Source organism: Peromyscus leucopus, chromosome 20 (genome assembly GCF_004664715.2).
Source record: "Peromyscus leucopus breed LL Stock chromosome 20, UCI_PerLeu_2.1, whole genome shotgun sequence".
In the NCBI taxonomy this organism is placed as follows: domain Eukaryota; kingdom Metazoa; phylum Chordata; class Mammalia; order Rodentia; family Cricetidae; genus Peromyscus; species Peromyscus leucopus.
In genome coordinates this window covers 3481783-3509757 of record NC_051080.1, presented here as the reverse complement: position 1 = coordinate 3509757, position 27975 = coordinate 3481783, and the positions used below count along the sequence as shown (strand labels likewise).

Below are 27975 nucleotides of genomic sequence, written 5' to 3'. Positions count from 1 at the left end.
GGAGGATCTCTGTGAGTTTGAAGTCATCCTGGTCTACAGAGTTCCAGGGCAGTCAGGACTACACAGAGAAACCGTGTCTTCAAAAACCAAAAAAAAAAAAAAAAAAAGAAAAAAAAGAAAAGAAAAAAAGATAAATAAGTAAATAAATAAATAGAAAAGTTCTACTATGTACTCTGGCTGGTCTGGAACTCATCATGTAGACCAGGCTGGCCTCAAACTCAAATCTGCCTGTTCTGCCTGCTAAGTGCTGGGCTTAAAGGTGTGTACCATTTATTTATTATTTATGAATATATGTGTGTGCTTGAGTGAGTGTGTCCCACATGTGGGCAAGGACCTGAAGAGGCCAGAAGAGAGCATCTGACCCCTGGATCTGGAGACACAGGCGGTTGTGAGCCACCTCGTGGGTGCTGGGAATCAAACCTGAGTCCTCTGCAAAAGCTTGAGTACTTAACCACGGAACCATCATTCCAGCCCAGAACTCCTACTCTGAGTTTACATCAATGCTGAAAGAATAGGAATCGGTACCAATCCAGAATCGGTATTGAAAGATTCCTCACTAGGGCCAGAGAGATGGCCCAGCCGGTAAGCCAAGCCTACTGATCTCAGTTTACTCCCCAGGACCCACATAGTAGAAGGCAAGATCCAACTCCTAAAAGTTGTCCTCTGCTCTCTACGTACACAAAAATAAACAAATGGGAAAAATGAGATTTTCTCCCCCTCTTCCTTGGTAGAGAACTATCCTGGTGAATGGCCCCAGTCTCCTTGGAAGGCTAAAAAAAAAGATTTATAAAACTACAGCAGTGGTGCACACCTTTAGTCTCAGCACTCAGAGGCAGAGGCAGGTGGATCTCTGAGTTAGAGACCAGCCCGGTCTACAGAGTGAGTCCCAGGACAGCTGGGGTTATGTAGAGAGGCCCTGACTCAAAATAAATAAATAAACAAACAAAATATTTATATTTGTGTGTGTATCTATATAGATATAGATGTAAATACATGTATGTGTAAGTGCATGTGTTTATACACAGAAATGTCCACACGCAGCAGGATCGTCCCTTTAGAGTTGGAAGCGCATTATATTCTTTGTTTACAAATGCTCTATGGAAATCCCTGCTTACCCCAAAGCTGGCTCTCGGTAACTTGGTCAAAGTATCCACTTGATAACAGTATCTCCAGATGATAGCATTTTGCTACTGCATGCCATGGCCTGATAGCATTCCCTCATCACTGGAGGAAAAAAAAAAAAAAAAAAAAAGGCTTTTAAGTCTAATGTGGTCAATAACCCACTTGCAGCTAACCTGGAGGAGGAGGAGGAGGAGGAGGAGGAGGCGGCGGCGGCGGCGGCGGCGGCTGCTGCAGAGGTTCCCTGCCCTGCTCTGTTCCTCTGGTACCCTTCCACACAGTCTGGATCAGCATGGTTTAGTGCGAGAGAGAAGCTACCAGGAGTTTGTGTAAAACAGGCTTGTGACAGAGCTATGACCTCAAACAGTGTGCAAGCTGATGAATGGCCCACGTGGAGCTGCTGCTCACAGTGCTTGTGCGGGGTGTGCATTTAAGAGAGGGGGGAGGAAGGAGGGTGTGGTGTGTGTGTGTGCACAGGCAGAGGATGGAGGAGGGTGTGGTGTGTGTGTGTGTGTGTGCACAGGCAGAGGATGGAGGAGGTGTGGTGTGTGTATGTGCACAGGCAGAGGATGGAGGAGGGTGTGGTGTGTGTGTGCGCACAGGCAGAGGATGGAGGAGGTGTGTCATGTGTGTGCACAGGCGGAGGATGTGGTGTGTGTGTGTATGTGTTCAGGCAGAGGGCGGAGGAGGATTGTGTGTGTGTGTGTGTGTGTGTGTGTGTGTGCACAGGCAGAGGATGTAGGAGGTGTGGTGTGTGTATGTGCACAGGCAGAGGATGGAGGAGGTGTGTCATGTGTGTGCACAGGCGGAGGATGTGGTGTGTGTGTGTATGTGTTCAGGCAGAGGGCAGAGGAGGATTGTGTGTGTGTGTGCACAGGCAGAGGATGGAGGAGGTGTGGTATGTGTGTGCAGGGTGATTGAGCAGGTTATCGCCCCAAATCTTTTTAAATATGAAAACCTCAGCACTGGGGCTATGTCTCAGTTTGTAAAATGCTTGCCTTCCATGCATGAACACCTGGGTCAGGTTCCCCTGCCTACACCAGGTGTGGTGCTAGAAGGGTCAGAATTCCAAGGTCATTCTTCACTGCCTAGGGAATTTGAGGCTAGCCTGTGCTACAAGAGACCATGTTTAAAAAATAAAAGAAAAAGAGGAAAAAAGAATGAAAAAAGGTGCAATATTCTTTAGATTCTTCTCTCTCTGTTTTTTTTTTTTTTTTTTTTGGAGACAGGGTTTCTTTGTGTAGTTTTGGTGCCTGTCCTGGATCTAGCTCTATAGACCAGGCTAGCCTTGAACTCACAGAGATCTGCCTGCTTCTGAAGGCAGGCATCACCGTGCCCTGCAAATATATGTTTTTGTTTTTGTTTTTGAGACAGGCAGTTGTGAGCCACCATGTAAGTGCAGGGAACCAAACCCAGGTCCTCTGCAAGAGCAACAAGTGTTCTTCTGAGCCATCTCTCCAGCCTCTACATCTATTTTTAAATCACTAAAGTCAAAATGCAAGCCCTCGTTGGGGTATGACCATCCCAGGCCAGTCTCTGGACTCTGACTGCTGCAGGCCTGAAGAGGAGGGCGAGTCTCTGACCCATACCTTCACCTGTTGGCTTATTTTTGTGTTGAGAACTGGCTAAAACAGACTTTCACCACATAAGAGTGGGCTTGGCCTCCTGCCGTGCCTAGAACTTAGAGAATGTGCTGCCACACCCAGCTTGTAACTGTGAGCTTTTAACTCCTTTCTCAAGAGGAAATCTTTGCCTTTGTTCACAAAAAGAAGAAGAAAAACCAACTCACCAGTGACCCAACTGAGACGCGGTTCCCAGGCATCTGAGACCAGTGGTCTCGGAGAAAGTGTTCTCAAGTCTCTTGAGAGTGTCCATGTGCTGAGAAAGCTGAGTTTAGTCCCTGAGCTGCTACCCCAGGCTGTACTAAAACAAAGACCTAAGAAAGATGATGGTTTTTTTGTTTTCTTTTCTTTCTTTCTTTTTTTTTTTTGAGATGGGACCTCACGTTGTATCTCAGGCTGGCCTGTCACTCACACTGAGACCCAGTTTGAGTTTGAACTCAAAGTGATCCTCCTGCCTTAGTTTCTCTCAAATGCTGGGATTATAAGTGTGAACTATCATAACCATCTTTTTTTTTCCCCCACCCCCAAACAGGGTTTCTCTGTGTAGTTTTGGAGCCTGTCCTGGAACTCACTCTGTAGTCAAGGCTGGCCTCAAACTCACAGAGATCCACCTCCAGAGTGCTGGGATTAAAGGTGTGTGCCACCACTGCCCGGACCATGTCCAGCTTTAGGCCAATTTTTAATTTTTTTTTTCATTTTGGCACTTCTTACCAAATGGCCAGGATGGACTCAAATTCTGGATCTTCTCATCTCACCATCCTAAGTAGTTGGAATTACAGGTGTGTGCTGATGCATCTGACAATTTAGGCCTTTTTAAAAATTGTTCTGTTTTTGTTTTTAAGAAATGTCTTTCTTTAGAATCAGTGGTGTCTTAATGTTTAAACCCTCAGGTACTGAGAAGGTTAAGACATTGCCAGATGCATTCTGACTGCCCTTGTGACCCAGCTTCAAGACGGGGACTCTCCCTCAGGATGACATCACTAAACACAAGGAATGCTTTTGTGTTTTAGCCCTGTGTGTCTGGAAACCAGATCTCACGTGGTCTGAGCCCTGTAATTCTGCCTCTATTATCCCTTGACGCCTGAGTGGAGTTGCTGACAGATGGTGGCCCAGGTCTCTGGCCCCAGCACTCAGGTGGGGAGGCAGGAGGATCACTGTCCACTGAAGGTCAGAATAGTTTATATAGAAGTTCTAGATCAGCTAACAGTGAAACTCTCAAAAAAAAAAAAAAAAAAAAAAAAAAAACCAAACAAACAAAAAACAGGGCTGGAGAGGTGGGCAAGAGGCCTGCACAAGAATTCAGATTCCCAGCATTCATTCGAAAAGCCAGATAGAGCACAAATGTGCCTATAACGCCAGTGCTGGTGGAGACAGGAGGATGGCTGGGACTTACTGGTCATCAACCTTGCTCCAGATTCAGTGAGAAACTTTGTCTCAAGGCAATAAGATGGAGAGGGATTGAGCAGGACACCTGATGCTCTCCTCTGGCCTCTGCATACACACACACACAAACACACGTATACACTGCCCATACACACACACACACACACACCCACACACACACACACACCACATACACATATACACAACCCACTCTTACATATATATATATATATATATACACACCACATGCACATATACACAACCCACTCTTACACACACAGACACATACACACCTGCACCCACCCCCATACAAATACACCCCCACCCTCACATATACCCACCCCCACATACACACACACACACACACACACACATACACACTCTTACACACACTGCTACTCAACACCCCCCCACCCACACACATCAAACCATGCTGAGAGGAAGACAACCCATGTTTGCCCAGCTGAATCAGGGTCACACCAGTTGATTTTTCTTAGTTTACAGAACTAAGTCCAGACGGTTTTCTTTAGGGCTAAGAACGTGTGCTTCTCTTTAGTATTCTCTAGCCCGAGTGATTCCCAACTAGAGACGATCACTCTCATTTTGGCCTTTTCCCACCCAGGGTGGGGACCAAACTGTTCCGGGCCTTGTAAATGCTGGTCAAGGGCTGTCGCTGACCTGTGCCCGTCCCCTTCCTGAGGAAACTTACTGCCTTTGAGACCACCGCCTGCAGTTAATACAAAATACAGACTATAGATCTATACCTGGGGCCATCTTACTGTGCTGGGGTGGGAAAGGCACCGGGCTTGGGTCTGTCACAGCGCTAGCCCTTCCTGTGACCTTGACCTTGTCTGTAACTCCCGGGAATCTTGTTCCACATCTGTGTAAACTGGTATAGTATTTCAGCTTAGTTTTCAATAAGTATGTTTTTGTTTGTTGGTTGGTGTTTTTGTTTGTTTTGATTTTTTTTTCTTTTGGTTTTTCAAGAAACACAGGGTTTCTCTGTGTAGCTTTGCGCCTTTCCTGGAACTCGCTTTGGAGACCAGGCTGGCCTCGAACTCACAGAGATCCACCTGCCTCTGTCTCCCGAGTGCTAGGATTAAAGGCGTGTGCCACCACCCCTGGCTAGGTGAGCTTTTGACTGAATGCCAGATGACAGTAAAAATGCCTTTGGGGCCAGGCGGCGGCGGCGGCGGCGGCGGCGGCGGCGGCGGCGGCGCACGTCTTTAATCCCAGCACTCGGGAGGCAGAGGCAGGCGGATCTCTGTGAGTTCGAGGCCAGCCTGGTCTACAGAGTGAGTTCCAGGACAGGCGCAAAACTACACAGAGAAACCCCGTCTCGGGGGATGGGAGGGGGGAATGCCTTTGGGGTGCAGAGGAACAGAAGTGCCCCTCAGCCAGAAGAAGAGCTGGATGACCAGAAGCCCCCCAGGGCTGTCCCTGCCGCTGTTGTTAGCAGGAGGACAGCTCTAGAAGACTCTTGCCTCCAGCAGGTAAGCGCAGTTTGGTGAGCTCAGTCACAAGCAGCGGTGGTTCGGAGCGGCTGGGAGGACTTCACGACCACAGCGACACCTACCGGCCGGCTGGAGGAGCGGACGGAGCTCAGTGCAGTGGCCTGGGGAAGCTGTAACTCCCAGACGCTCCCAGGTCCTTCTAGAGTGCCCGCCCCTCCCCCGGAGCCTCCCGAAAACGTCCTGTTTTACCACCAGCCTCTCAGGGAGTCCTCACACTTTGTGCTCCAAAGTAAGCATTAGGAAGGCGCTGTGTTAACAGACACTGAGCCTTGAAATCCTTCTCGGCTCACCCGCTGATTTCCAGAACCCTGTAGCCGTCCAACGGCGCCTAGTCTTTATATTTTTAAAATGACATTATTTATTTGTGAGTGCAGGTGGAGGTGTGTGCACACATGCTATTGTGCGTGGTGGTGGAAGTCAGACGCCAGCCTTCAGGAGTCTCCTTCCACCGGGTATTGGGGATTGAACCCAGGTCTTTACCCACCGGAGCATCGCCCAGGTCCTGGTGAGTTTAGTTTTTTGAACATCCCACATGCACATAATTGCCAAAGGGCACTACCCATGCTGGCAGGAAGGACCTGAGCGTGTGCACACTGTTTACTGGGTCTAGAACTTTTTGGTATTGAGTACCAAATGGAAGATGGGACTGTATGATAGTTGTAGTATTATGAAATGTCATTTAATCCTAAGCAGGGAAGAAAGCTTAGGATTTCTAAGAACCCAAGAAAATCCTGTGAGCCTTCCTCCTCCATCTCTCTAGTCCTCCATTATCCTTTTCAGAAATTATTTATTTGTGTGTGTGTGTGTGTGTGTGTGTGTGTGTGTGCATGAGTGTGTGGACACTCAGAAGAATGAGGCAAGAGGATTATGATTCAAGGCTACTCTGGGCTATATAACAAGTTCTAGGCCAGCCTGGAGTTCTTCGTGAGATCGGTCAAAAAAGAGTTCAGATCATGGCGGATCATACCGTAATTTCCAGTACTCAGGGGCTGAGGCAGAAGGATTGCTGTTAGTTGGAGGCCAGCCTGGGCCTCACAGTCTGGTGGTTTCACAGTAGGTGCTACAGGGTGAAACTTTGTCTAAAAGCAAAGCAAAACAAACCCCCCACAAAAGCATTAACAACATTCTAACAAAACAAACAAGAAAGAGAAATGACTGAGGTGACATCACTCCTGTCCTTCTGTGTGTCTGCCTAGACCCTCCTCAACCTTCCTTCCTCACTGCCACCCAGCGGCCTTGGCAAAGGCTTTGGGACTGTCCCTGACCTTCACCATGGCCCTAACAAATTATGCAGATGTTACCAGGCCTCTGCAAACCCCACGCTCTCCAGCACGGCTCCCACTGTGCTGGAAATTTAACAGCACCGCACCGTGAGCTTGGGCACCAAGAGACTTTCCAGAGACACGAGCCCTCTCTCGGCGTGGCCCTCGACAAAAAAAGAGACTCAAAACTTTTAGTTGGCTTAATCAGCATGGTTGTCCATACTGCCTCTCTTGGGTCATTTCACAAACAATCCAGAAGAAACAGATTTTGGCTGGAAAAAAAACTGGCTCATCAGTTTCTGTAACAGGAATCTTAAATTAAAAAAAAAAAAAAAAAAAAAGGGTTGAAGAGATGGCTCAGAGGTTAAGAGCACTGGCTGTTCTTCCAGAGGTCCTGAGTTCAATTCCCAGCACCCACATGGTGGCTCACAACCATCTGAAATGAGATCTGGTGCCCTCTTCTGGCAAGCAGGCATATGTGCAGACAGATCACTGTGTACAAAATAAATCTTTAAAAAACAAACAACAACAAAAAACAAAAAACAAAAAAAACCAAAAACCTGGAGCCTGATATTGGGGTAAATACTGAAAGATCAGAGAGACAAAGGAACAAGCCACTGCCTTGTCTTACCTCTAGGACCCCTCAGTCTGACGCCTTCAGTTCCTGTCTCCACGCCTTACATACCTTTCTCCGCCCAGCCATCACTTCCTTTCTAGTGCTGGGATTAATGGTGTGTGTGCTTCCCAGATATTGGGAATAAAGGTGTGAGATCTGACATGCTGGGATTAAAGGCATGCGCCACCACCGCCTGACTCTATTTCTCTGCGAGACTGAGTAGTTCAGGGTGGCTTTGAATTCACAGAGATCCAGACAGATCTCTGCCTCCTGTGTGCTAAGATTAAAGGTGTGTGCTACCACCCACTGTCTGAACTCTTATGTTCTGTCCTCTGATCTTCAGGCAAAGTTTATTATGGTACACAATACACCACCCCAAGTTTCCGTTGTTTTTTTTTTTTTCTTTTGACTCCTCCCTGTCTGCCTTTAACTCAAATGTCAAAACTGGCAGGTGAGCGGGAAGAAGGCCACACAGGAAGCAGAGGAAGAGAAAGAGCCAAGTGGTTAGGAAGCCGCCAACAGGACAGCATGAGGCAAAACGCCAAACGCTGGAGATGGGTGAGGCGGCCTCAGCCCCAGACCGTTGACTGACTGGGGTTGGTGATTTGGGGGTGGAGCGTGAGTGAGGATGGGCGGAGGTTGTTGAGGCTGCAGAACTTTTCCCACTGGACTCTGAGTCATTGGTGTTTTCCGTTCTGCTCAGCCTTTGGGTCACCCCAGCACTCACTGTCACCAGGACCCTGGTTTATTCATCATTTGCTCCTGCTTCTTCAAAAACATATTTGGATAAAAATGGAGATAACAGCCAGGTGGGGGCGCACACCTTTAATCCCAGCACTCAGGAGGCAGAGGCAGGTCGATCTCTGAATTCAAGGCCAAGCTGGTCTACAGAGGAAATTCCAGAACAGCCAGGGCTACAGAGAGAAACCCTGTGTGAGAAACAACAAAAACAAAAACCAAAAAAAAAACTCCCCTCAAAAACAAGACAAAACAAAACACAAACAAACAAAAGATGATGACAGCCAGAGATACTGGAGATAAAGGAAACAAAAAGAACAACCTGAAGTTCAATGAGAAGTTTTTATTGGCAGCGTGTTTATCTGTCTAGACCATAAAGATAACAGCTACTGTTTCCCACCAGGTGTAGCAAATCTCGTAACACCTCAGAGCTTTGAAGTCAGCTGACAGATTAAATGGGCAAACGACCTGTCTTGGGGTTTCATTGCTGTGAATAGATGCCATGACCATGACAACTCTTATAAAGGAGAGCATTTAATTGGGGCCGGCTTACAGTTCAGAGGTCTAGTCCATTATCAGCACGGTAGGACTCGGCTGCCTGCAGGCAGACATGGTGCTGGAGAAGAAGCTGAGGGTTCTACACCTTGAGCCACAGGCCGCAGGAAGAGAGAGTGAGCCATTGGGCCTGGCTTGAGCTTCTGAAACCTCAAAGCCCACCCCCTTGTGACACACTTCCTCCAACAAGGCCACAGCACCAATAATGCCATTCTCTGTGAGTCTATGGTGGCCATTTTCATTCAAACAACCGAAACACCTAAAGAGCCAACACCCACCTACATCCCAGCTCCTTAAACAATTAAGAATTCCAGGTCCCTAGCTACAGATTTACAGGACACAGAGCACTCAAGCTGAAGTGAGCTGGGACTCCCTGAGCCGAGTCCTTATAGAGCTGGAGGGGATGCAGGCTGTGGGGGGCGGGGGACGGACAGACGGACGGACAACTGTCACCAACACTTTTACTCAGCTATCGACCCTGCCTGTTATACGACTGAATTTGCCAGGCAGTATCAACATGGCGTGACCGTTGTGGGGATAAGCAACCAACACTTCATGACTGGACTTGAGGCTCGTTCCACAGAAGGGCATTTATGTCAGGGACAGAAAACCCGGTCAGAGCCTCTGGCTGGGGAAGTCACGGGCCCAGGAAGGGAAGCAACTGCTGTTGTTCTGACAAGTGTAAGTGACGTGCCCATCAAATCCCCTAATAAACATCTAGGTTTATGTCCTCAGGGCAGTGCTACCGTGAGCTTTTGGAGTAGCTGTGGTTACCTCAGGTGCTGAGATTAAGTGAGTTTCCAATGAAGCACAAGACCGTCGGTCTTTTCTGAAATCTCAGTAACATACTACTCCAAAGCAAAAGTGGATCCTAGGTCCCAACTCCTTATCATAGCTTCCAGTCAGAGAACAACACGCTCCATGTTTTTCATCGTCTGCAGGATGTCCTAGGACGGGGGACAGAAAGGGACGCTGCAGAGTACTTAGATCCCTACAAAAATGCATTATAAAGTAGCAAACAGCAGCTTTTGTGGTCGTTTTTTAGCTGTTGTTGTTCTCAGACACACACACAATGCTCAATCCCCAGACTTGGAGACGCCTCTGGCTTTCTGGAACCTGATTCTGTGATTCACAAATGACAGCCCTGCCGAGGAACCCGAGGAACCACGGCCTTCCTCAGAGCGGAATCTCGGAGGCACATCAGCTTCCCTCTTCCTTCACAAGGGGTGCTGCCAGGCTGCTGGGGAATTCCCCTTGTGAGTCCCACAGGCCTTCCGGAAACACGAGAGAGCCTGGGTGCTGCAGTCACCGCCTTCTAGGTGCGTGTCCAAAATAAGCTGCCCACACCTGTCATCTCACTGTGGAGCGGAGCTAGAGTCTGCGGCCAACCTGGGCCATCGAGCGAAACCAGAGCCGGCAAACACAAGTGAATGAACACACTGCCTAACAGGCTGGAAGGAGAAGGAGATCTAATAAAGCCCAGATGGCCGGGGAGACTCTACCACAGAGAGTCCGAGGGCCGGAAGGAACGCCTCAGACTAGCATTCCTTTCCAGAACTCGGCACAGTGCCTGTCTTTGCCCGTAATTACTGCGCTTTCAGACTAATAATATGGCTGGAAAGCACTGGCCTGGGGAATCTTTGGCAACAGCCCGAAGGATTCCGAGCAAAGACGCCTGAGAAGGTCAAAGCCTTGGGTAACAGCAGGTGCGAGCAGGCAGTAATAAAAGCACCTGGTGGCAGGGGACCGGCCTAAGTGATTTTCGTGTATTAACTAATTTAACACCAACCACCTGGAAGATCCCGCCATCAACCCCACCCTAAGTGTGTGGAACACAAGAACGCCTAAGCAGCCTGAACGGAACATTAACACAGCCAAGAAGTGATGGAGATGCCCCGGCGGACGGCCAGCCTCCCGTGGCTCCCCCACGGCTCACACAGAAGCTCCCAGAAGCCCCTCGGCCCTGGCCAGCTCTCCCTCCATATGTTTGCTCTTGATGCCTTAAATCGCATCGCGGTAAAGCAAAGGACAACAGAGTGTCTCCATAGCACACAGAGGAAAGCCAGCTTCTGTCCTGAGAATGCCCTTCCAAATAGTCCGATGTACCCACAAAGTCCTGCACCAGGGACCCGACCTGGACAAAGAACCCAAAGGAGCGGTGTCACATAAAGTGAGCTTTGAAAAGTTCTCTGTAGTCCTAGTACTCAGGTTGCTGAGGCAGGTGGATCAAGGTCTACATTGTGAACTTCAGCACAGCCAGGGCTACACAGAAAGAACCCCTCCCCCCCCCACCCCTCTAAAAGAAGGAAGGGAACTGTGAAGCCCCAGAGATGGGGTGCATCCGTTGTGTGCAAGATATCCCTATAGAAATGTCCTGAATGAAGCCTGGAAGGTCCAGGAGCCAGGGCTGCGCCAACAGTCTAAAGACCAGGAAGCATTCAGCCCCAAGACCTGCAGGCCTTCCCAGGAAGGGGCTGCAGCTGCGGCCCTGCCCTCTGGTTGCAGCAGGTAGCTTGCTTACACTTGTACCTCTCTACCTGTCACGCTAAAGCAGAAGGATTGCTGTGATCAAAGGATAGCCTGGGCTACACAGTAAGTTCCAAGCAAGCCTGGACTATGTAGTAAGACTCATAACAAAAACCAAGAAACAAAAGTGCCTGCCTTGACTCTGCTATCTTTGGAAGCTGTTCCTTTAGAAGTCCTGAACTGCAAGCTGGGCAGTGGTGGCGCACGCCTTTAGTCCCAGCACTCAGGAGGCAGAGGCAGGTGGATCTGAGTTCAAGGCCAGCCTGGTCTACAGAGTGAAATCCAGACAGCCAGGGCTACACAGAGAAACCTTGTCTCAAAAAACAAAACAAAACAAAAACAAAGGGCTGGAGAGATGGCTCAGCAGTTAAGAGCACTGACTGTTCTTCCAGAGGACCCAGGTTCAATTCCCAGCACCCATATGGCAGCTTACAAATATCTGTAACTCCAGTTCCAAGGTATCTGACACCCTCATACCAATGCACATAAAGTAAAATAAGTATTAAATTCCTGTCAGGTACCTGCCCTGGGGAGATTTCTCCCAGAGTCCTGGGGAAGATGCTATAAGTGGCTGGGATACTAATCTGAGGGACATCAAATGAATCTGTGTACATGAAACTCTTTAATACACTTTATTCTTCTGAGTCGAAATCTATCTCCACAGCTTCAGTTCTGTTCTCATCCTTAGCTCCTCTCTTGCCTGATCTCTCTCTACATTTTCCTGCTGTTCTCTAAATTCTATCTAATTCTCCCATCTTCCACCTTCTTCCTCTAGTCCTCTCAGAGGTTTTTCAGTTATAGATCCATACAGAGTAGCAATTCTCTGGCCAAGGCAAGGTCACCCAGGCTTAAATTCTTTCTTTCTTTCTTTTGGTTTTGGTTTTTAGGGACAGGGTTTCTCTGTGTAGCCCTGGCTGTCTTGAAACTCACTCTGTAGACCAGGGTGGCCTTGAACTCACAGAGATCCACCTGGCTCTGCCTCCCAAGTGCTGGGATTAAAGGTGTGAGCCACCAGCGCCCGGCTCAGGTGTGAATTCTTACAGGGTCATAAAGGCAGGTAAGAGTTTACCTCGGGCAGCAACTGTAAGGCTTTCTTTTACAACCCCAAAGGGGAACGGCTAAAGGAGGTAGGATCAACTAAGAGCTAAAATCAGTTAATTATCAGGTAAATATGTCAGAAAAAGGGAATTTATGTGCTCAAACTACATTCCTAGAAGTGGTTAGGTAAAGTATTAGGAGTCTACAACGTTAGTATAAATCATGAGTAAATGAAACTGCCTATTTCTCTTTAGGAACCATAAACTGTCTCTGTAAATCTTGGCTGCTTCTGGCGGGACGAGGGGTAGCTAGGCAGCCTGTGTCACAGCTTGATGTACCTGGTGTGCAAAAGGCCCTTTTATTCTAAATGTCAAAAGGGAAGTCTAGAGATACCACCAAGGTCGTATAAGAAAGGAGGATCTGAGCTTAATTTGCACAAGAAACAAAGCTATGTACCTAATGGCAGCCTGGCCCAGGCAGTGTCTCCATATAAACATTTAACCTTAATTCAGGAGACTAGGAGGTTGTCTGGAATGCTTATTCTGTCTGGCCCTAGTCCTTGGATGTTTGAGAGGCATCTCAGATAAAATGCTATTGTCCGGAGCTGGCCCTGGCCTCGGATGCTAGCTAAAGGAGAGATCTGATACTAATGCTGAAGAGGAGAAACAAAAAGCCTGGAAGAAGGAAGCCTTGCCTGTGTGACTGTTATCCAAATACCTTAATTGCATACCAAAAAACTAGCCCAAAGAATGATCAGTCCACACTGTTTAGAAGTTCTTAAGAAAAGGAATCAACTAGGGAAGCTATAATCGCGCACGTGAAACTCATAGCAGAAAACAGCTGAGTATTGTCAAGAGCCAACGGCACCAACACTTCCTTGAGTCTCGGCTTCCTCTGGAAAAGCCCTCGACTCTTCCAGGTAAATGCTCTGTCATAATCAGCTGAATTCCTACTTCATATTTCTGCAGCTTGTAGCAAATAAGGTATTTTTTAAAAAAATAAACTACAAATGCTGGATTGCCAGGCCCATGTCCCCTTTCATGTCCCCTTTCATGTCCCCTTTGGGCCACCTCTCCAGCCCCTACTACAGCCATCCTCAGCTGCCAATCTTCTCTCGTAAAGTTCTGAGCTTTTTGAGAGCAAGGCCTGCCTTGCACTCACCTTCATTTTCCCGAAACCCAGGAGGAGAATGGCGGAAGAGCAGACTCTCAGCTAGACGAAGAATGAACAGCAAAAGCTCATGGTGAGCCAGGGATGAGTAAATAGCATGTGGCCTTGGGGTCTCCTGTCTGCAGCCCCCCACAACCCTGTAGACTCTTCTGAGACAGGGTCTTAGGTAGCTCAAGCTAGCCTCAACTCCTGCTGTAGCTACAGATAACCCTGACCTTCTGAGTCTCTTTCCTGTCTCCTCCCTGTGGAAACTACAGCCTGTACCACCACATCCAGTGTCTACAGCACTAGGGACAGAACCCAGGCCTTCCTGTGTCCTGGGCAAACACTCCACTGAGCTACATCTCCAGCCGGTCCCCACTTACTGCATCCATAGACCTGGGACAATTTAAAGACACCATTTGGAGGCTGGAGAGATGCTCAGTGGTTAAGAGCACTTGCTGCTCTTGCAGGGGACCAGAGTTCAGTCTGCACGGTGGCTTACAACCTTCTAAAACTTGAGTTCCAGGGGATTCGGGACCCTCTTCTGGCCCCCTTGGGTACCAGGCATGCATGTGGTACCCATACATACATTTAGACACGTGTGCACGGGTACGCTCACACCACAGTGCACCCGTGGAGGGCAGATGACAGTCTCCAGTGTTGGTTCTCTCCTTCCACCACGCGTATCTGGGAGAGAGAGCTCAAGTGTCTTTATCCACCGATCCGCCTTGTTAGCCTCTCTCTTCTTACTTTTGATTCTTTTGAGATAAAGTCTTACTGTGTGGCACTGGCTGGCCTGGAACCAAGGTGCCTCTGCCTGCTGAGCACTAGGGTTAAAGTTAGGCAGCAAATACCTGCCCCACGCCCACCCCACGCTTCTGTTTGTTCATTAATGATTGACATTTTGGCCGGGCGGTGGTGGCGCACGCCTTTAACCCCAGCACTCAGGAGGCAGAGCCAGGAGGATCTCTGTGAGTTCGAGGCCAACCTGGACTACAGAGTGAGTTCCAGGAAAGGAACAAAGCTACACAGAGAAACCCTGTCTCAAAAAAACAACAACAACAACAACAAAAAAAAAAACCAAAAACAATTGACATTTCTTTTTTTATTTTTTGGGCTTTTTCAAGACAGGGTTTCACTGTGTAGCCCTAGGTGTCCTGGAACTTGCTCTGTAGACCAGGCTGGCCTCAAACTCAGAGATCCGCCTGCCTCTGCCTCCTGAGTACTGGGATTAAAGGTGTGTGCTGTCACACCCAGTCCCCCAGACTCTCCCTTCCTAGATCTTTAGCTTTTTTTCACAGCCAATAGAACCCATCCTTAGGGGGGATGTCACATGTCCTTTATAGCCTGCTGACCTCTATGCTATCTCGACCAGAGACCACACCAGATCCTAGGCCCTTAAACTATAGAACCCATCTTCATGGTCACACGTACTTTGCAAAGGAGTTTCAATGCAGTCACACCTTAAGCGTTATTGTACACAAAGGATTGGGATAAGTGTTACCAGGAAACTTTTTTCTCCCAAAATTGTACTGGATTTTTATGTCTAAAATAAACTGGCCTGGTGTCAGACTCCAGAAGTTTGAATCAGTGCCGGCTGAATCTGGCTGAACCGAGTTTCCCTCCCAGCTCACACAGATCATTTTCCTGCTGGCTAGCTGTGACACTTGCAGGAATCCCCCAATGTTGCTTTAGTCATTTTTTAGAGCAAGTAGCTGGGACAAAGGGAGCTGTCCTGGGACTCGGGTGACAACTTAGAGGGTACAGGTGCTTGCTGTGAAAGCAGGAAGACCTAAGTTCACACCCCAGCACCCCTGTATAAGCTGGTATGGCTCGATGTGCCTTTACCCTAGCTTGGGGCCGGCCAGAGACAGGCAGATTCTTGGAGCTCAGTCAGCCTGACTGAAAGGGGAGCCTACCCTGGAGACCGCATCACATACGTATGTGCGTATGTGTATATACATACACAAATAGATGTATTTAGAGATGTTTTCTAGCTCAAATTTTATCAATGTTATCTAAACTCTTAATGCCATCACCATTAATCAAACCACTTTTTGTTGCTGTTGGGCTTTTTATGTCTTTGAGTGAAGGTCCCTGTCTTAATTTCTACTCCTGTGACGACACCATGGCCAAGGCAATTCACAGAAGCAGCAGCTTTGGGGGATTACAGTTTTGGAGGGTGAGTCCACAGCCATCCTGGTGGGGCGGCAGGCAGGCAGGTGTGGTGCTGGAGCAGTAGCTGAGAGCTCACATCCTTGACCCACAAGCAGGAGGCAGAGACAGAGCTAACTAACTGGAATGGCCTGGGCTTTTGAAACCTCAAAGCCCACCCCCAGTGACACACTTTCTCCAACAAGGCCACACCTCCTAATCCTTCCCAAACAGACCAACTAGGGACCAAGTATCCAAATATTTCAACTGTCTTAGGGTTTTATTGCTGTGAAGAGACACCATGACCACAGCTTCATATAGGGAAAACATTTAATTGAGGCTGGCTTACAGTTTCAAAGATTTAGTTCGTTATCATCATGGCTAGAAGCATGGCAGTGTGCAGGCAGACATGGTGCTGGAACCCATGTACTATGTATAAAAAAGAGGTGCTCTATCACTCTCCTGGCTGTTCTGTTTTAAAGTCATACTATGCACACACACACACTCACACACGAGCCTTTTATGGTATGTAATGCTTTATTGAAAGTGATACAATGCTCATTTAACGAGTTGTTTCCCATGGCCTTACAGACAAGTTTCGGCTCACAAAAGCAGCTCATGCTCACCTGCCTTTCGCCTTTCAGGGTCTGTGTCTGCCTTTCTCAAGCTATTCCTACTGCTGGACAGGGACAGTCACTTGGATGTTCTCCAAACAAGAACATTTTCTGCTCCAGCCTGAGATAATTTAAACCCACCTAACACATCCTTGCACTTTCTTATCGTTTTGCTTCTAGGAAATGCTGAATGTCTATAAATATCCAACCTCAACTCCACAGAAAATGTGGGCATTATTTTTCGTGTTATACTAGCCATATCTCTGGAAAAATCTACCCACAAATGGGTAGGTATTTTTTTTCTGTCTTGTTTTAATATTTCCAGAAGAAAGGAAAGAATAAATGGCCTACACCACTGTGAAGCCTCTATTGAAAAAGTGAAATACAGCTGGGGAGTGGTGGTGCATTATTTTATTATTTTTCTTTTGGTTTTTCGAGACAGGGTTTCTCTGTGTAGCTTTGCGCCTTTCCTGGAACTTGCTTTGGAGACCAGGCTGGCCTCGAACTCACAGAGATCCGCCTGCCTCTGCCTCCTGAGTGCTGGGATTAAAGGCATGTGCCACCACCGCCTGGCGGCGGTGGCGGCGGCGCTGGCACTGGCACTGGCGCTGGCGCATTATTTTAATCCCAGCATTGGAGAGCCAGAAGCAGGCAGACTCTGAGTTTGAGGCCAGCCTGTTCTACATAGTGAGTTGCAGGACAGCCAAGGCTACATAGAGAAACCCTGTCTCAGAAAAAACTAAACCAAACCAAAAACCTGAAATACAACAACCAAAAGAAAAAAAAAAAAAAAAAAAAAAAAAAAAGCCCTAACCACCCCACCCCTTCCCAATAATCAGTTGGTAATAATTTGGGAACTATTTAAAAGCTGACTTTAAAAACTCTAGCCCACAGTCATGTGCTCTTTTCTTCCTAGGCAGAAGGAACCACCGCTCCCCCCTCCACTCTCCTTCGTTGTCATGGAGGGGGTGGGGGCGGGGCTCACACTGTAGTCTAGGCTAGCTTGGAACTCAGCAACACCTGCTTCTGCCGTCCTGTTAGTGTTCTGAGCTGCCCCTTGGGGACCCGCCCAGCGTCCTCATGGCATCTTACTTAAAGTCCCCTTTAAGAGAAACCCTTCTGCCGGGCGGTGGTGGTGCACACCTTTAATCCCAGCACTCGGGAGGCAGAGGCAGGCGGATCTCTGTGAGTTCGAGGCCAGCCTGGTCTACAGAGCGAGATCCAGGATAGGCACCAGAACTACACAGAGAAACCCTGTCTCGAAAAACCAAAAAAAAAAAAAAAAAAAAAAAAAAAACCAAAAAAAAACCAAAAAAAAAACCAAAACCAAAACCAAAACAAGCCCTTGCCTCCCTTTCCTTCCTCACTGAGGTAGTGCACTTCTCTGCTTTCCCTCTTTCCCTTCTCTCTCCCTATTCCCTCTCCCCTCCCCCTTTAATAATAAAACTTTCCGCGTGAGTAACTTTCCGCCCACCACGCTGCCGAACGTGGTGGTGTCTGCATGGCGATCCTGGGGCACCGTGGGTATGCCGTTTTACAAAACTTCCTGGTGTTACAGGCATGAGCACATACACACATGAAGGCAAAATACTCCTATACCCATGCAGATGCAGTTCCACATGGGGGAACCTGGAGGCTTTCTTTAATAAATCCCTCAATAATCTGTGTCATCTCCTCTGCCTGCACCTTTGCTCCGGAACCGTCATGGACATTTTCACTTCAATAAACCTTGGCTCAGTGAATGGACTTCAGTTACTACAGGCCTCCCAAGTTTCCTGGCTCAAACGACTGCGGTTCCAGTGTATTCCAGCTCACACTCACTGGCGTGCACACAGGCTGTTCCAACACGACCCCAGGTGGCTCACTCAGCGTCAGCCACCGCCTCTGCAGGCACACGTTCCTTTTTTATTTTTATCGTTGTGCATGTGCGTGAGCATCCATGTGTGAGTGTCAGAACCCATCACTAGGCCATACATGGGCAGTCAGAGGACAGCCGAAGATGTCTGCCCGGCTTCCACATTGCCCTGCAGCACATTCCAGGAGAGCTGACCCCAGCTGCTGGGGATTCTATTTCTACCTCCCATCTTCCCATAGGAATGCTGGGCAGCACTTGAGGCCAGAGAGACCGGAGTTCCATCCCCAGAACCCACAAGAGGGCTCCCAACTGTCTGTCACTCCCGTTTCAAGGGGATCTGATGCCCCCTTCTGGCCTCCACAGGAACTGTCTGCACATGGTGCACAGACACACTGAGGCAAAACACCGCACACGTAAAATAAAGGTGGAAAAATGCTGTGCCAGGTGTGGGTTCACGTGGGTCTGTGGAGTGAAGAGACAGAGGCACTGTAGGATTAACTTAGCCTTTCCAGCTGCTGGGGCATCAGCCTCTGGTGAACTGACTCACTACAGCTTTGCCAAAGGGCTTTTTTATTGTTATAAAATTCAAGTCAATTTCCATATATCAAAACCTCTTATTTAAGTTCCCCAAAGAGACAGCGCCAGTGCAAATTACCGGCTACTGGGACATCTCAGTTTGCTGAGTCCTCCTGTAACCAGGTTTTATGTAGGTTTGGAACCCTTAGGAAACTCTCAGGTAAGATTTACATACTTCAAACAGAAGGTACTTTGACCTAGATCAAAGCTAGATGCTAACCAGCTGCAGAACTCTCCAGGAACTCCTCTCCTTCCCTCCCTCCCTCCCCTTCACACTTCACACACACACACACACACACACACACACACACACACACACACACACACACTGTATGTGCACTGCTGCCTTGGACTTTATCTGAGGGAGCTCTGGGAGATTTAGACCCAGGGCTCACAGTTCTGTTTGTTTCGAGACATAGAGTTACTTACCATGTAGCCCAAACTGACCTTGAACTATCACTGGTAATGCCTCAGTCTCCCCAAGTGCTGGGATTACCAGTGTGAGTCGCAACACTTGGCTTCTGTTGGTTTTTGTTTGTTTGTTTGTTTTTTGAGACAGGGTTTCTCTGTGTAGTTTTGGTGCCTGTCCTGGATCTCACTCTGTAGACCAGGCTGGTCTCAAACTCAGAGATCTGCTCCCTCTGCCTCCCGAGTGTTGGGATTAAAGGCGTGTGCCACCACCGCCCATTTAAAAAATAATTTAAGTTTACCCGCATGAATGTTTTGCCAGTATGTATGTATCTGCACTGTGCGTGTGCCTGGGGCTGCCATGTGGGTGCTGGGGACCAAACTTGCATCTTCTGCAAGAGGATGAAGCAATCTTAACTATGTAGTCGTCTCTGCGGGCCCTCTGTTGTTTTTAGTTATGCACGTGTGTGCGCGCATTTGAGTGCAGGGCTGCCGCACCCCCTGGGTCTGGAGTTATGAGCAGAAGCTGCTAGAAGAGTAAATGTACTCTTAAGCACTGAGTCATCTCCCCAGCCCTGCACTGCTTTTTAAAAGGCTTATTAACAACATTTAGCATTCAACGATAGTCTCAGAATAACACTTTAAATATGAGTTAGGCTTTGTTGTTTTCCCTCTCGTTTGTATTTTTTTATTTATTTATTTATTTATTTTTTTTTTTTTTTTGGTTTTTCAGAGACAGGGTTTCTCTGTGTAGCTTTGCGCCTTTCCTGGAACTCACTTGGTAGCCCAGGCTGGCCTCGAACTCACAGAGATCCGCCTGCCTCTGCCTCCCGAGTGCTGGGATTAAAGGCGTGCGCCACCACTGCCTGGCCTGTATTTTTTTTTTTTTTTAAAGATTTATTTATTATGTATACAGTGTTCTGCCTGCATATATACCTACAGGCCACAAGAGGGCACCAGATCTCATTACAGATGGTTGTGAGCCACCATGTGGTTGCTGGGAATTGAACTCAGGACCTCTGGAAGAACAGACAGTGCTCTTAACCTCTGAGCCATCTCTCCAGCCCCTCGTTTGTATTTTTAAGTGATTCTATCCATTGGTCTGTACAATCTTGCAAAACTAAAACCCACTGAGATTGTTCCAGGCTACACCTTTCCCAAGCAGTACCATATATATATATGAAACAAAACACAAAAACCAGACACTGCGGCCTACAATAGAAAAGGAGAAGTGTTGTGGGAATTCATAGTTTTCTTGTATACATTTAAACTCCACATGTGTTTAACTCTGTGTGTATGAGAGAGAGAGAGTGGGGGAGAGAGGGGAAACAGATGAGAGAAAGAGAAGAGAAAGAGGACACACAGAAGAGGAGAGGAGGGGGTGACAGGAGAGAGAGGGGCAAAGGGAGAGAAAGATGGGAAGAGAAAGAAAGAGAAACCTCACTATGTGGCCCAAGCTGGCCTGAACCTCACGGTCCTCCTGAGGGACCACAAGTGCTGGGATGACATGTTAACAGGCCTGACAGACGATTCTGAAGTGTTCTCTGGCCTCGCATGGTTCTGTGTGCCCAGAATTCTAGCCCTGGGGAGGCTGGAGAGAGAACTGGGGCTCGAGGCCATCGAGGGGACACTGAGCTCACGTCTCAAAACACAGTGCAAAAGAAACAGTGTTTTCTGGCTCCCCAGAGGAACTAGAGGAAGGGGAAACTGGCAGAGAAATCCGTGGGAGGCAGAGAAATCCGTGGGAGGCTCCCGGGACGGCACAGAGTGAGCAGGACAGGCAGGACAGGCAGGGAGGCTGGCTGGAGAGACAGGAGCCAGAGCAACAAGGCAGGCTGCGTGTGTGAGGGGCAGGGGGAAGAAGGAAGAGGCCGGAAACAGCACGGAGAGGAGTGGATCCCCGCCATGGTTTCTGTGTGTTTCTGAGTGCGTTTGCACACGTGTGCTGCTGGATATATGTATGTCCGTCCTGCCTTTGTCGATCCTCTCCACCCGGGCTCCCCTCTGACCCCGTGACCTGCTAACTTGGCTAGGCTGGCTGGCCGGCAAGTGCCAGGGCTCCTCCTGCCAGGGTCTTGGCTCTGAAGTTCCGCGTGGGTCACACACCACCATGCCCGGCTTTAGGCATGGGTGTCAGGGACCAAACTCAGGTCCTCAGGCTTGCACAGCACTGTACCTAGTGGACCACCCCCAATCCCACCCCTCTCCCCACCCTTCCCCGCCCCGCCCCACCACTACACAACATGTCTTGTTTGCTTTTCCTGGCAATGCCTTTGCATTTCTCTTACAAAACCGCCTGTGTTCCGCAGCCCTCTCCTCCTGGGAGTTCTGCTATTATTGAACCCAACAGTCCTGGGAGCCACAGGAGTTGAGAGGACTTGGAAGCCACCCGAGAATGGAGAGAAACCATTGGTCAGGTTTCTACCCTGCCCACCTCATCTACGCAGTACTTGCGGAGTACAGCCTTGGGACTGCATCACCATCACGTCACCAGCCCCTCCTAACAGTGAGACATTTTGACAGATGTGGGAGCTTTTTGCCAACCTCTCTCAGCCTTGGATCCTCACAGAATTCTTACAACACAGGCACACTGCTCAGGAAACACACTGAAGTGACGTGACCAAGGTCCTGCACACTGAAGTGTGAAACCGACTTCAGACACGGGCTTCAGCACGCCCCCTGTCGGGTAAAATGCCTATGACACGACAGGACCGAAGTGAACACTCCCTGGTCTCAGTAGTCATTTTCCCAAAAATAGTCACTGCGCACCTACTATGTGACAAGGGCACCTGAGGACCAGAAGGCTGGGGAGGGGAGGGCAGAGCAGGGATGGAGGGAAGGAAGGAGGGAGGGAGGGGAGGAGGGAGGGAGGGAAGGAAGGAAGGAGGGAGGGGAGGAAGAAGGGAGGAAGGGAAGAAGAAAGGGAAGGAAGGAGAGAGGGGAGGAAGGAGGGAGGGAGGGGAGGAGGGAGGGAGGGGAGGAGGGAGGGAGGGAAGGAGGGAAGAAGGGAGGGAGGGAGAGGTGAACCGTCCTCCGCGGTTGTCCACACAGGCAGCCAGACTGACGGGAGAGCGGACAGTCCCGCTTCTCGCCGCCGCCACCAGAGGGCACTGCGCCACCCGTGTGCACGGCCACCCCGTCTACACAGCCACCCCGTGTGCACGGCCACCGGTCTGCACGGCCACCCCGTGTGCACGGCCACCGGTCTGCACGGTCACCCCGTGTGCACGGTCACCGGTCTGCACGGCCACCCCGTGTGCACGGCCAGCGGTCTGCACGGCCACCCCGTGTGCACGGCCAGCGGTCTGCACGGCCACCCCGTGTGCACGGCCACCGGTCTGCACGGTCACCCCATCTGCACGGCCACCGGTCTGCACGGCCAACCCGTGTGCACGGTCACCCCGTGTGCACGGCCACCGGTCTGCACGGCCACCCGTGTGCACGGCCACCCCGTGTGCACGGCCACCCCGCCTACACGGCCATCGGTCTGCACGGCCACCGGTCTGCACGGCCACCCGTGTGCACGGCCACCCCGTGTGCACGGCCACCCGGTGTGCACGGCCACTCCGTCTACACAGCCACCCCGCCACCGCCGAGCCCGGCGCCCTGGGCGCCCGCAGAGGTCAAGGGCAGCGCCTGCCAGCCCCGGGGCCCTGGGGACCGGACGAGGGCAGAGGGCCTCTCAAGGAGACGGCGTCCTCGGGCTCCCGGGCCGGCGCTCCCTCGGGCCGGGCCCGCGCTCGCTGGGGACGGCCCGTTTCCGGTCCCGCCGGCGGAAGCGGCGCCGCGTCCAATCCGGGCCCTCCGGGCGCGCGCGGCCCCGCCTCCCCCAGGCTCGCCGGGTCGGGGGTCGCCCCGCGGCCTGTGCGGCGCGTGCGCGCTGCGGGGCGGGGCGGGGGCGGGGCGCGGCGCACCCTGACCCCGGGGGCGACCCCTCCCTCCGCGCGCTTCCCCGGCGTGAAGATGGCGCTGTCCAGGGTGTGCTGGGCTCGGGCTGCTCTGTGGGGCTCGGCCGTCGCCCCCGGACCCTTCGTCACCCGGAGGCTGCAGCTGGGCCGCTCGGGCCCCGCGTGGCGAGCCCCTCGGTGAGGGCCCTGGAGAGAGAAGAGCGTTTTTGACGTGGCCGCCCTTGGAGCGGCTCCACCCCGGGGTCCCGCGCCCTGGCCGCCCCCCCGCCCGGGTTTTGTTTTTCCACACAGGTTCCCTCCGGGACGCGGGCCCCCGACCCTCTCGGCTCTCCGCGCTGTCTGCTCTTCCCGCGCACCCTGAGCTCCCCTTTCGGCTCCCCCTGCCCAGCTGCCACTTGGCCTTGGCTCGCCTGCCGCCGGCCCCCCACCCCGGCTTTGCGCGCACTCCTCATGCTCAGGCCGTTTGCATCTCTTTGCCTGCCCGACCTGCCGCCTCTCTCAGACCCAGGAGCTCTGGTGTCCAGAGCTTTCGAGTTTGGGCAGTCAGTCGTTCCTCGGAAACTTGATGTTACAGCCAGGGGCCCCAGGGACGAAGTGGCTCCTGCTAGATCACAGATAGTCTCTTTGATCTCCCTTGTAGGCCTTCAAAGCTCCATCTTTCTCCAAAGGCGGACGTGAAGAACTTGGTTACTTACATGGTGACCAAGACCAGAGCCATCAATGGATCTTACCATCGTTTCTTGAGCCGCCATTTCCCCCGCTTCTATGCCTTATACACAGTCTTCATGAAAGGTAAACACTGAACTAGAGATCCCCCCAACCAGCTAGAGAGTTACAGTCAGTGAGATCACATGTGCGCACGCGGGGTTCTGCTGCAGGGATGTGAGTTGGGATGTTTGAGCATTAATTCTGACAAGCTGTCACCTCTTAAATATCTAGAAAGATGTTACGATGCACATCTTCTGACAACACTGGCGTGGATGTAATTTCCATGTCCTTCACAAGAGGAGGGGACGGTGGCTGTGCAGACCCGCCCCAGTGACTTATCTGTTATCCTAAGAAAATGTGGTCTAAGTGCTTATCCGATGGGCCGGCTTAGGTAACTTGAAGTGGAAGTAGCACTTTATATACTTGATTTAAAATGGAGGTCCGCTAGTTCCAGTGAAGTGATACCTGTACTGCCACTTGGTCACTGGAACCACTATGCCTGGTTCAAATCCTGGCTTGTGCCTTGCTGACTGGGCGCCTGCCCTAATGACTTAAATTGTCAGTCTCTTGGGTTTCTCATCTATAAAACAAGAATAATAGAACCTACCTAGGGACTGCATAGTTGTGAATATTATTTATTTATTTAGAAAGGGTGTCTTGCAGCTTAGGCTGGCCTTGAACTTCCTGTGTGGTTGAGGATGACCTTGAACTTCTGATCTCCCTGCCTCCACTTTCTGAGTGCTGGGATTTCAAGCCTGAGCCACCATACCTAATTGTGAAGATTCTATCTATCTATCTATCTTGCTTAGAACAGGGCCTGATCTATGTTAATATGGTATCTATACAGTAAGTGCCCCTATTACTATTATTATATCCTATACTTTTATCCGCTAATTAAAAGAAAATAGAATGTTGTCAACTCTGAATATTACTATAATTATTATCAACTTCATGGACTTGAAAAATTACCTACCTTTATCTATAAAGTGGAGGTGAGAATGGCTGCCTTGCCAGACATAGTGGGTCTATGTCTGCAATCCCACACCCCAGCATTCCAAGACAGGAGGATCAGGACTTCCAGGCCAGCTTCAGTTACATAGCAAGATCCTGTAAAAACAAAGCAAGAAACTTGAAACTCAAAAGTAGTTCATGGCCACTAATCACACACACACACACACACACACACACACAATACACACAGTCTATATTATTTGAAGCCAATCTTGGTAACATTTTGCTCATAAAAATGGAAGCATTAAAATACTTTATTCATTATATTTGTATGACTGTTTTGGCTGCATGTATATATGTATCATGTTCATGCCTGATGCTCTCAGAGGTCAAAAGGCATTAGATCCCCTGAAATATGAATTATGGATAGTTGTGAACCACCATGAGGGTGCTGGGAACTGAACCTGGATCCTCTGCAAGACCAGTAGGTGTTTTTAACCTCTGAGCCCTCTCTCTAGCCCTGGAAGCATTTTAAAAAACTAGATAAATATAAGGATTATCACAGAATGAAGATTCAAAACGGGATCATAGCAGTATGTCAAATTATGCAACTTGTAAACATGCCCCAGAGAGTAGCGAGTTAATCTGACTGGGAAACAGTTAATGCACGTAGTTGACCATGATGCACTGGTGTTAAGGAGCTAGAGTTTAAAACAAGGGGTGAGTATTGAGCTCAAAGGAGAGCACTCTATGGCAGACCATGATTTGGTTGGGAAATATGCTGGGGAGAAGGATGGGGAGGTCTCAGAGGCTTTCAGGCTTCCTAGCTGCAGGCTTTTGTGTAGCGGTGCTGGGGAGGGGCCGGTGTGTGCATGTGAGTGAACACAGTAGGAAGCTATGGTAAGATTCAAACTGGGATAACATCGCGTTCTGTCCTCCGCTTTGATGGGGCAGGAATACAGATGTTATGGGCTGATGGCAAAAAGGCTAGAAGAATAAAGGCAAATATGTGGAAGCACAATGTAAAGTTTCACCAACTTTCTTACCGGGAGATGGAGCATTTGAGACAGGTATGGGCCAGGGCCAGATGTCCGGAAGTTCGTGGTGAGGTAATTAACCCAGATTCTAAGTTTGTTTCTTTCATTTCTTGTTCATCACTGGTCACATATTTCCCTTTGCCATGAGGCATCCAGCTGTTTGTCAGGATTGGGTTCATTGAGAATGAACTTCACAGCAGGGCTATGTAGAATTTCTGGCGCATCTTCTGATTGAATTTGTGAGTAATGAAATACAGTTTGGTTTTGAACATAGGGAGATCTGCACAGAGCTGCAGGGCAGCCTCAAGTGTTGGGCAGTGATGTGACAGGCAGGTGGAAGCTGCGATCAGAGTCCAGGAGACATTCTGCAAGTCAGAAAGAGTTCACTGCGGGGTTTGATAAAAGGTCAGGCCCTCTACTCAGTATTTGGGATACAAAATTAACATCAGAGGTCTACCCTCAGGAACTTACCATTTAGAAGATAGAAATAAGCATGGTCCTTTTTCAAGTTCACTGTCCAGTGAGTGGGATGGAGGGATTGTCCATGTTATCAGGAACTCACGTGGGTTAACACGGCATCCGTGTTTATTTCTGTCTAGTTCCGTCGAGATATCAGCAAGTGTCTTTTCATAGGCATCATTTCCATCCCACCCTTTGCCAACTACCTGGTCTTCCTGCTCATGTGAGTACATACTACCACTAGATCTCGGAACTATAGATGTTTTTAAGAATTAAAAATCATTTTGCCTGATGTAGTGGCACATAATTTCAGCACGTGGGAGACAAAGGCAGGAGGATCAGAAGTTCAAGCCCAGCCTAGATTATAGAATGAGTTCAAGGCTAACCTGGGTTACATGAAACCTTTTCTCAAACAAACAAAACAAAAACAAGCCAAGAAATCTATTTATTTATTTTTAAATTACTTTCTTGTCTTTTATGTATTTGTGGTTATGTGAGCTTATGTGCCCCCCACATGCATGCAGGATCCTGTGGAGCAGAAGAGGGCGTCAGATCCCTTGGACTGGAGTTATAGATGGTCATGAGATGTCATATTGGTGCTGGGAATTGAACCTGGCTCCTCTGTAAGAACAGCAAATGCTGCTAGCTGTTGAACCTCTCCAGCTCTTGTCCCAAAGTTGTTAAAAACTGCTCAGTGACGTGTCAGGTCTTGACATAGCACAGTAATAGGTGCAGGTGACTCAGTGGCCCTGGGTGTGTGAAGTGGTGACCTTAATACTTTCTCCATGCCCCACAGACAGCATCTCACTCTCCTAGAGGAACACCACTTTGGAAAGTTTTTCAGAAAAGAATAATTTTCATATTCTGATATCATGGCTTTATTATTTCATAGCCAGAGATCAGATATCAATTGCTGTACAATGGCAGCTGCAGAACATAATAGACAAAAATCACCAATCTTCTCATGATTTTGGGGTCAGGAATATGGAAAGAGGGCTGAGAGATGGCTGAGCAGTTAAGAGCATACACATACATGCCACACCCCCCACCCCACCCCAGAGGACCTCAGTTTGCTTCCTAGCACTCATGCTGGGCGGCTCACAGCTGCCTGTAACTCCAGCTCCAGGGGATCTGACATCCTCTTCTGGGCTCTGAACATCTGCATTCACATGCACATAATCAAAAATAAAATAAAACAAGACTTCAAAAGAAAGTATTTGGCCAGGGGTGGGGGGTGGGTTGGGAGGGTGGTAGAGGCAGGTTGATTCCTGTGAGTTCAAGGCCAGCTTGGTCTACAGAGCGAGTTCCAGGACAGCCAAGACTGTTACACAGAGAAACCCTGTCTTAAAAAACAAAAGGGAAAAAAAAGCAAGTATTTGGATAGGGCTCGGGAGAGTGATGGGCTTTCTTACTTGTTAACAGGCTCGACAGTGATGGTTAGCTGTTGGGTGAACCAGAGGAGGGCCTGAGCTCACTCTGTCTGGTGTTTTGATGGGAGCACTGGGAGACGGACAGCCTTTTCAGGCTGGCAGCCTGCTTGGTGGCGCTTCTTAGACACAGCCAGAGCTCTAGGGCCAACGAGCACATGACTTTCTAAAATCAAAGCCCAAGGCCTCACCATGGAGGCGGTCTTGGACCTCACAAAGGTCTGTCCACCTCTCTCCCAGTGCCGTAACACCTACCTGTGCTTTCGATATCTCAGTCTTAGAGGTTATCGACTCTTTTCTGCTCTGTTGTATGAATTAATCACCCAGAGTGGGGAAAAAAACGAAGAGGGAAA

General features: G+C 49.4%; 2 protein-coding genes across 6 annotated transcripts in view; both read left to right on the top strand.

Annotated features, from left to right (window-relative positions):
* The first annotated feature begins 5470 nt into the window (after window positions 1-5470).
* On the top strand, window positions 5471-23051 carry LOC114696546 (basic salivary proline-rich protein 4-like). Its single transcript, XM_028874342.1, has 2 exons — window positions 5471-5617; window positions 22212-23051. Exons 1-2 carry the CDS (start codon window positions 5471-5473, stop codon window positions 23049-23051), a joined length of 987 nt encoding a protein of 328 aa, XP_028730175.1.
* Letmd1 (LETM1 domain containing 1) overlaps window positions 23037-27975 on the top strand; it is a 14076-nt gene continuing 9137 nt past the window's right edge. For 2 of the 5 annotated variants that reach the window (XM_037197360.1, XM_028874568.2), the window contains exons 1-4: window positions 23042-23217; window positions 23681-23832; window positions 25654-25769; window positions 26336-26418. In XM_037197360.1, the coding sequence (XP_037053255.1) occupies window positions 23096-23217; window positions 23681-23832; window positions 25654-25769; window positions 26336-26418 (473 nt within the window). In that variant the 5' untranslated portion in view covers window positions 23042-23095. Of the gene's footprint in view, window positions 23218-23680; window positions 23833-25653; window positions 25770-26335; window positions 26419-27975 lie in introns of all 5 variants that reach the window. The other 3 variants (XM_028874571.2, XM_028874569.2, XM_028874572.2) reach the window with 3 other exon arrangements.